Source organism: Musca autumnalis, unplaced genomic scaffold (genome assembly GCF_047663935.1).
Source record: "Musca autumnalis isolate F117 unplaced genomic scaffold, ASM4766393v1 scaffold_4, whole genome shotgun sequence".
Taxonomy (NCBI): Eukaryota; Metazoa; Arthropoda; class Insecta; order Diptera; family Muscidae; genus Musca; species Musca autumnalis.
The window spans coordinates 91,283,165-91,292,941 of record NW_027411977.1 but is presented as its reverse complement, the minus strand read 5'-3'; the positions used below and the strand labels follow the sequence as shown (position 1 = coordinate 91,292,941).

The 9,777-nt window shown below is 34.3% G+C and overlaps 1 protein-coding gene across 1 annotated transcript; it reads left to right on the top strand.

Annotated features, from left to right (window-relative positions):
* The first annotated feature begins 5,146 nt into the window (after window positions 1–5,146).
* Window positions 5,147–8,641, top strand: LOC141400673 (brachyurin). The gene is made up of 2 exons (XM_073980040.1): window positions 5,147–5,320; window positions 5,617–8,641. The coding sequence occupies exon 2, from the start codon at window positions 6,341–6,343 to the stop codon at window positions 7,256–7,258; it is 918 nt and encodes a 305-aa protein (XP_073836141.1). The 5' UTR covers window positions 5,147–5,320; window positions 5,617–6,340; the 3' UTR covers window positions 7,259–8,641.
* Window positions 8,642–9,777: the final 1,136 nt, after the last annotated feature.

Here is a 9,777-nt window from a genome sequence, read left to right as displayed (position 1 = left end):
GTATCAAAGTGTATATACCCTCCTTAGCCTAAAGGCTGAGGGTATAATTAAAGATATGGACGTGGAAAGAGTACATAGCTTTAAATACCTCTGCGTCACAATAAATGACAAGTGGAACATTTCAAATGAAATAAGAAGCAGAATCGAAATGGCGAGAGAAGCTTTTGTAAAATACAAGAAAATTTTAAATTTTAAGTCATGATATTACTATAGAGTCAAAACTAAGATATCTGAAAACATATGTATGGTCTGTTTTGCTATATGGAGTCGAAATGTGGACCCTGAAGGCAGTTGAAATGAAAAAACTTGAAGCTTTCGAGATGTGGACTTACAGACGAATTCTAAAAATACCATGGACCAAGTTTGTAACGAACAATGAAGTACTGCGAAGAATACACCAAGAAAAAGAGCTTATACGTACAATAAAGAAACGAAAAACAGCGTATCTTGGACACATAATGCGAAACAGCAAATACAAACTACTCCAAAACATTATCCGATGCAGAATAGAATGCAGACAGTCCAGGGGAAGAAAAGAGAACTCTTGGATTAACAATATTCAGGAATGGACCGGCATAAATGATGCCTCAACTCTACTCAGCAGGTGCAGAAATCGACAATCTTTTGCTGAAATAATAAACAACTTATAAATACATATAAGCACTTAATATAATGTAATATATTTTATGTAATTGCACTGATCGCCATAAATTCGTAAAACGAATAGGCAAATAAAGAAGAAGAAGAGCATCGGAAATTGACGGACTTAGCAGAAAGGTACGATTTTTAGTATACAGAGATCTGTTTCGATCTTTGTCGAAAATCCCCTGCCATGTAAAATACGTATAAGCTTGTCTTTTCGGTAAAACGTTTATTAAATGGACCTAATACAAAACAAATGAACATATCCCAATGTGTTTCCTTAAGTTCGTGTAACTAAAATTGTATATTAAAATAAATGTGTGTATTTATGGTTATATTGTCTCCAAGGAACCGCACAGTGCCGCTGTTGCTACAAAAAAAAAAAAAAAAAAAAAAAACAAGGATTTAGCCTAAACTTCATTTTTGTAAGGGGTATGTATTAGGTTTATGACTTTTTTACAACCTCGTATGCCTGTATGATATTTTGATGAGATTACATAAAAAAAAAAATAAAATAATTATAAAGCGATTCGATAAAAAAAGCTTCCGCACACAAATCTTTTAAAGTTTTTATTTTTCAGAACTTTTGACAATTTTTTGAAGTCACTGTAAGGCGTTTGTTTCCAACTAATTTTATCATCGTATTATATATTATATATAATTTTATATTACATATAACATAATTTCATATATCATAAAAATTAAAAGTAGTTTGTGTGGGATATTTTTTAATATTTAAATGGAATAAAAGTTGTTTAAGTCGTTAATAGGCCATTCATTCGTGCAACAGGAAATAATTTTTTGATTCAAAAATTTTTTTTTCAAAGAGTTTTGTGCGGATTTTTTTTATAATAAAATGGAATGAATGTTATTTTAGGCATTAATAGGCAAAAGTTCATTTCAAAGCACATTTCAAAAAGTCATAAACCTAGTACGTATGCTTATATGTGCCACTGTATTTGCCTGAAACCCTGTTATCTGACCTTGTATATCAACATATTTGGCATCAACTTATGGGGATGGAACATATTTTCCAGGAATAAAAATACTAAAAATTTTACCAATTTTCACACAAAGGTTTCGGGTTATTTAACCCGGGTCTGCGACGAATGTTTCGCGATGTTACATGAATATTGGGAAAAAGAAACTTATAATAAATACCCTTTCCACATTTTCCACATTTGATCAAACAAAATACAGGTATTGAAGCGGAAAAAATAAACGAAGAATAGTGTTTTTACCACCACAATAAAATCTTTAATGCAGAAGGCGATAGAATGTTTTTTCTTCCTCCTGAAAAATTTCAAAAAATGGACTTACGACCGTGCGTAGCAGTCGATATGATTTTTTAATATATGAGTTTTTTTTTAATGTAAATGTAATTTTAAAACTGAATCGTGCTGGTACCTTGCAAATATTTTGTTCTGGAGTTTCTTTTTTGGAAAACCGAAAAGTGAGCATCATTCTCATTAAAATGGGAAGGTTATGTTAGGTTAAAGGATGCGCGGCTGTCATGGTTGACAGCCACTTCACTCGGAGACCTTGTGGTTCATTGTGTTCATCCTGTTGATGTACTGAAAAGAAGAAGAGGTTATAGAGAAGATAGGTAATGTGTGGTTTTGAGGGAGATATTAAAGATTTGGATATTTGTTCCCGCTGAAGCCATTTTAGACCTTTGGCAAGATTTAGCAGACTTGTTGGCTCGGTGTGGCAGTGTTATTTGGGAAAGCCGAAAAGTGAGCATCATTCTCATTAAAATGGAAAGGTTTTGTTAGGTTAAAGGATGCGCGGCTTTCATGGTTGACAGCCACTTCACTCGGAGACCTTGTGGTCCATTGTGTTCATCCTGTTGAAGTACTGAAAAGAAGAAGAGGTTATAGAGAAGATAGGCAATTTTGGGTTTTGAGGGAGATATAAAAGATTTAAATTATTGTTCTCGCTGAAGCCATTTTAGACCTTTGGCAAGATGAAGCAGGCTTGTTGGCACGGTGTGGCAGAAGGTTGTCAGAGTTTGGATCGTGTGTTCACCCATGGTTCGCAGTCTCCGCGTCGTGAGCATTGGACAGCGACATAATAAGTGTTCGATTGTTTCTGTTTCCTCTTCATCTTCGCACAGCCTGCAGTAGTCAACATTATTGTCTCTTTTCCATTTGCAGGACATAGATCTTATTCTGCAATGACCCGCGATGATTTCAACCGTTAGTTTCAAGTCGGATTTGTTCATGGAGAGTAGGGATGTACTTCTTTGCTTTGATAGGATGGGTAGATTGCCTTGGAACCTTACAACTAGGTTCATGGTGCCAAATCTGGCTAGCATTGTCTCGATAGGAAGATAGGCTGATCAGTCTATAGTCTTTAGGAAGTGTGTGACTTGAGTTCCCCGCCTTGGGGATGTATGCCACATTAACCACTCGCCATAGAGCCGGAGTGAGCGATAGCCGCAGACAAGCTCTGAAAATTTTGTCCAGATGTGGGATAAAGGCCTCTAGTGCATTTTTTAGCATTGCAGGAAAGATACCATCTGGACTAGGTGATTTAAAGGGCTTGAATGTATTTATCGCCAAGGCTATCTTTGGTCGACTTAATGACTCTCAACTCCCCATTGGCTTGGTTGCTTACGATTGGAGCGGTGGAGCGCTCTGGTGCATCCATGCATTTGGGGAAGTGTGTATTATATAGGATATCTAGAGTTTCTAGACCGGAGTTAGTCCACGTGCCATCTTCCCGTTTGATATCGCCGATGGGAAACTTGATGCTTGAAGAGTTCGGTTTTTCACTAGAAAAATCACCATTTCAGTAAACTGAAAAGCCAATTGATAATTCCCTTCACCGGGATGAAATCATGATATTGGTAGCGATCAGTAAATTTTGCAAGGTTGTCAGTGCGTTTTGTAAACATTACTCTCTGTAATAGAGAGTAATGATGAAGTTAAGCCAATGGGGGAATACTCCAGACTTAAAGCAACCATATGATTGACTCTTCAACAATAACAAAACAAACAATTTTTTTTTAAATTTAAAATTTGTTTTCCATTTTTTGAATTTTCTGTTTTTTATAGTTCGTTTATTGGCGTTTGACCTTTTTAATAGTTAGAACATATGAAAAACTTAAAAACACTCATACTTTCATGCAAAATATATAAAAAACTCAAAATGTTCCTCTTGGAGTAGGAACTCTTCTTATGAATATTGCAAAATTTATCGGCCTTAAGGCTTACTTTACAAAATGTTTCAATAAATAAAATATAAAAAAGAATAAAATGTTAACTTTGAATTCCTCTGCATCTACTAGACCTATTTGAATGATTTTAATGCATCGGAAAGCTGATTGTGTTATTTGTTCAATACTTACAGAGTTTTGACCAGGAAAAAAAAAACGATTCTGAACCACTATGTGCCTTAAATAGGCCCGCAAGGGCAACCTGCTGAAAAAAATCAAAACGATACGAGAGGAGCTCTTAATCTTCACTTGTTCGAACCCGATCAATACATGGAAGGAATAATACGATGTACTAAGTTTGGACCAAATCGAACAAATGGAGCATGTGTTTGTAGTCAACACCTTTAAAACTTTGAAAATCAGACTGTGGTCCACAATAATGAAAGAAGGGAAAGCTCAAATAATAGCAGGTTGACTCCAGAATGTGTTAGATGTGCTCAACTTGTAGGGATCAATTGTGATTATTGTTGTGGATACAGCAGCAATCGTCAATACCGGCTAAATGTCACCCCACACTCGAATTCATCAGTTGCCAGCATCATGTGCTGGATCGCATCAAAACAGTAATCACCTTAATGTGTATGGAGAAAAAATTATAAGCCTAGTGTACCCTAATATGGTTATAATTTTGTGCAAATATCAAAAATACCACCACCTAGCCTGTAGAGCATGGGAAAATATTAAAAGTTACCATGTCCCTTTTCCCCCTACAGCTATATAAGTGCCGGCACCTATTGCGTGCAAGTTTTACATTGCAGTTGTTGGAATAGTGCTTTTCAAATTTCCACATTAGCTTCGTTCCAGAACCTAAAAGTTTTTACCCATTTTGCATATTTTTCCCCAAAATGAGTTCCCGTGCACCAACTAAGTTGCAAAATGTTAAACAAAAATGGCGCTGAATAGCTTTCTCTATGAACATTTTCCAAAATAATTTTTAGTCATTCAGAAATATTCGGAATTTAAATCAAATAAATTTTGTAAGAAAATTGTCTATATATTATAGCCTTTTGCAGGGTTAACCTCCTTAATGAGGATTTATTTCACATATACGCAAAGGAATTGACATTTGAAACCCAGTGGGTTTGTTAAATCGGGTTATATACATATGTATAAACGTACTATTAGACCCTTGTTTTCTACATTGTTTAATTGCGAAAAATTGAGTGATAATATCGAATTTCAGCGATGAACAATTTCCTCTGCTTTTTCATCTCTACATACGAGAATATCTCGTATTGGTGTAAAATTCCCAACGTTTTGGAAGACGAATCCCTAAGCATTGGTTCCGGCATTTTGAAATCCATTTTTTATGCTGGAATAATGCAGGATGAAACGAAGTACCACACATTAGTTGGATCAATTGAAAACAATATTCTCAACGCTGTAAGCCACATCATCTAGAATCCTCCATACGACAATAAGTATGAAGCACTAGACGGCAATTCGACGATACCACAAGTAAGTAACCATGCAACCATTTTTTGTGGCATTAGTACGACCAGTGGCTTTAAGTGGGTTAATAGAGTAGTGTTTAATATTATAACAACAATTAAAGTTTAGCTGAAACTTATCTTTAGTGTAATAGTTCTTAACGACCTATTTAAAAAAAATGCGGAAGTATATTGTTCCATATTTTTTTTTTTAATCGGGACTAACTATATACATTGACCTCTGGTCACCTTAAAAGAACCATCATAACTGATAACAGTATCTAAAGAACCATTATGTATGTATTTAGTTTTCTTTTCTTCCAGCTTGTTATCAATAAAGCTTCATTTTGGGCATTAATCTTTGGTATGTGGAGGGGATGTTTCCAATAGAAATAGTTTAAAAATCAATAAAGATTATGTGCAAATCTCCACGCTGCTGCCAGCGTACACAGCATCCGATGGTAGCAGCGATTTTGGCGACGAAAATCTTAAAAGAAACAAACAATATCAAGTCCAACAAAATTCCCAAAAAACAAACACACAAAAACGGCGAAATGAGCACAAAATTCAATCAAAAATATTTTGAAACTTAAAACGAGATTTGTTGTTGCAAACGCTCGCGACAACGGCGCCGACTTGTTTTTTTCTGCCGTTTCGGCGTAAAATCGAAGATGAGACGAAAGCAGCCCTAGCAGACAGAAATCTAAAGCGCAGCCGGCAAAATATTTTTTCGAGGTTTTGAAATAAAATTTCAACGTCCAGTTAGAATGAGTTTAGATTTAAACGGGAGTTTGAATAGTGAACAACACACGCTGAATCAATATCAAAAAAGCAAGAAATAAAGCAAAGAAAATAAAATAAAACAAGCTTAAAATTGCAAAAGAAACTGAAAACTTAATAAGAGACAACAAGAAATTCAAGTGTAAAGAACACGTAGAAACAAATTTAATGAACTTTTTAACGTACAGAACTTTTTGATTTGAAAAAGAAAACAAAATTTGAACTTGAACTCAAGTGGTGAAGTGCGATCAATTGATTGATAATAAAAATGTTGGCATTACGGTTATTTGTAATGAGCCTGCTGGTGGCCTTGTCTTTAATAAAGGTCGTAGATTGCTATGCTGTGGGCCAATCCAAATATGGCCGTATTGAGAAATTTCCCTATCAAGTAATGCTGATAGGCAAGCAACAGTGGCGCAAACGTATACTCTGTGGTGGTACCCTGCTGGATAATCGTTGGATATTAACTGCCGGCCATTGCACCATTGGTGTAACACATTTCGATGTTTATATGGGCACCAAGAGTGTCGATGAATCCGAGGAAGCCGGCAAGGTTGTTATGCGCAGCAACAAGTTCATAGTCCATGAACATTTCAATCCCCGTACAGCAGCAAATGATATCGCCTTGGTCAAATTGCCCGAAGATGTGGTATTTACATCACGCATTAAGCCAGCCACCTTGCCGCATGCCATGCAGAATGATCAATTTGTGGGTTCACGTGTTGTGGCCACGGGTTGGGGTGCAGCTGGTGAAACATCTAATTCTGATCCCATGCAGTACACCGAATTACGCGTCATCTCCAATACCGAGTGTGCCGAAGAATTTGATGTGATTACTGATGGTGTCTTGTGTGCCAAGGGCTTGAAAGATGAAACTGTGTGCACTGGTGATTCCGGTGGTCCTTTGGTCTTAAAGGGTAGCCAAGTAGTGGTGGGCATTACCAGCTTTGGTCCCGCCGATGGTTGTGAAACAAATATTCCTGGTGGTTTTACACGTGTTACTCATTATCTGGATTGGATTGATGCAAAAATTGGTAACAGTCAGACAAATTATAAACAGCAACAACAAAAACAACAAGAACAACCTAAACCAAAAACCCTAAATGATGGTCGCTATCATCCTCAACATAATGTCCAGCATAAATCTATGGTGAACACTCCAAGGGATCATCCCAATATTGTGTAAAGAAATGGGATGATGGAGAAAGAAGATGACTAAAAGAAAACAAAAAAAAACAGGGGTCCCAAAATATTGGACATTATTTGCTGAATCTCATAAAATGACTGACTGAACCTAATAGCTTTATTTTAATTTGTTTGTTACAACAAAATCCTATCCAGTAATTATAGTATGTAAGCATGTTATTATTTATTGTCATTATTATGTAAATAATAGTTAAGTGATATATGTGGAAAAAGTACAAGAATTGTAAGCAACTTTAATATTTTTAGAATTGAAAGGAAAAGTGAAGAGAATTTATACAGTGTTCATACTTGGCGATTTTTGTTAGTCAACATGGTTGGAATTTATTCAAGTGCTTAGCTTATACTTGGTTTACATTTACGAAATCCACTCGATTTCAACAATTCAAATGAAATCCAGATGAGATTTCATTTGACGTTTGAGCTGTGGATTTGACAGTTGAAATCGAGTGGATTTCGTAAATGTAAACCAAGCATTACCGATCATAAGAATGTTTCTGTATTTGCCGTACATTTGTGATAAGATTTATGTCAAATAAATCAAGATTTAGGAGATTATCATCATAATAAGCGCTACCGTAATAACCAGAGATGGCTAATAGAAACCGCCGCCACCATGTGCTGTGAGCAGCTGTTGTAGACAAAATTGTATTTTTTGAAACAGCTGTTATGATTTGCGTACCTTATTTAATATTCTCTCTTATTTTATTTTTTAGAATAAAATGTGTAGAATTTATAGATTTTTATATCAAAATTGACTCAAAAATATTTGTTTTTCTATGTAAAAATAGTTTTTAGAAAAAAATTCAACTATTGATAAAAGAAATATGAGAGTAATAATTTTGAAGAGAAGATCAAAATCTAAAATAGAGAGAGGGAGAGAGCATGCATGTCGATATAAGAAAATAATGATGACGCTGTTGACATTTTTAAATCATTAGTCATCATTGTTATCCCTTTCGAATGAATGAAACTTAAACAATCTCATGCACCTCTATCCTATAAATCAAGCTAGGTGTTTAAAAACCAATTTGTCATATTAATTAATTTCTAACAAGGAAGTAATAAAAAACAACTATTCTCTTTCAAAATAATTGTGATATCAAAATTTTTCCACAATACAAAATATCAATAATTAACCTAAAAAAATTTTTAATTTGCATAAACATTGCATTAAGTATAGTTTATTTATTTGAATAGTTAATTGTTTTTCACATGGACATGAAAAATAAAACAAATATTTGTTAAGAGTTTTGAAAGCTTGAGACTAAATAACAAATAATTTGAGTCGTATATTAATATAAAAAAAAAAACCAAAACAAAAACAAATTCATTTGTTTATTATTAACATAATTAACGAAAGAAAGGAGAAGAAGAAGAAGAAACAAAATTCTGAAAAGAGAAAGAAATAAAATACACAAAGAAATTAAATATTTTTTATATACAAATTAAAAAAGACCTGGTTTTATTTCAACTTTTCAGCTCTGGCTAAATTTCCAGTGGGGAATCATTTGGGTTTTACCCTCGAAATTTGTTTGAGAGAAACAAAAACAAAATTTATTAGTATAATTTAACTCTTACCTCCTATATATGCATGGATATCGTCATTGTCATTTTGGGAATTTCTTCGTTTTAATTTTTTTTGTTATTTGTGAAAGGTTAAAATCCTCTCAGTGATATAATAATATTTTTTATTTGTTTGTCTATTGAAATATTTGCATAATTATTTTTTTTTGTTTATTTTGTTGCGGTTAAATTGGCGCCAACAACTTGCCGGTTAAAATTTGATATTCAGTTAAATCTGGTTAAGGTTGTAAGATATAGTCTAAGCTAAATTAAGTGATGATGCTGCTGCTGCTGCCAATGGCTAACATTTTATTCGTAAAGGGTGAAATTTGTTTATATTGCTGGGATTTTCCGAACATTATGTTATAATTTTAAATACATTGTTTTTTTCGCCGTTTCAATGGAATGAGGCTAACCTAGTTGTCTTGATGATTTAGTTTTTTTGGTATTTCATCTATTCAAGTTTTGATTTCAATTTATTTGTTAGTTACTTTATTGGCAACGTAACGAGGTGTGTTGGGAAATTATATGAAGCCAGTAATTAGAGATTTATAAATGTTTTTGTATTATAAAATGGGGTATTATTTTTGGTACCATCTTCTAAGTCTTCGATTCCCATCCCAGAAATAAAGGGAGGGCATTGCAGTCCTGAGGAATTGTGAAGAGCCCTCGCAAGCATAATATGACAAATGTCTTCATTCTCACAATTCTTTGTAAGTCAAATCGATTGTAAAGAAAAGCCAACCGAAAGACTGATTACCGAACTGCTCAAACGGGGCTTTGGAATGCTGAACGTGAGCTATAAGTATACTAAAACGGAAAATAAACCAAACCGCTTCATGGAATAATGAGGGCGAATTTAAAAACACAGCCAAAAAGGAAATAAAAAGAAAGGGGCACGACTGTGAGACTATAAAAACGGGTTAATCCCATCAT

Excerpts from the sequence above, each read along its gene's own strand:
- LOC141400673 (XM_073980040.1), top strand. The coding sequence starts at position 6,341 with ATGTTGGCATTACGGTTATTTGTAATGAGCCTGCTGGTGGCCTTGTCT.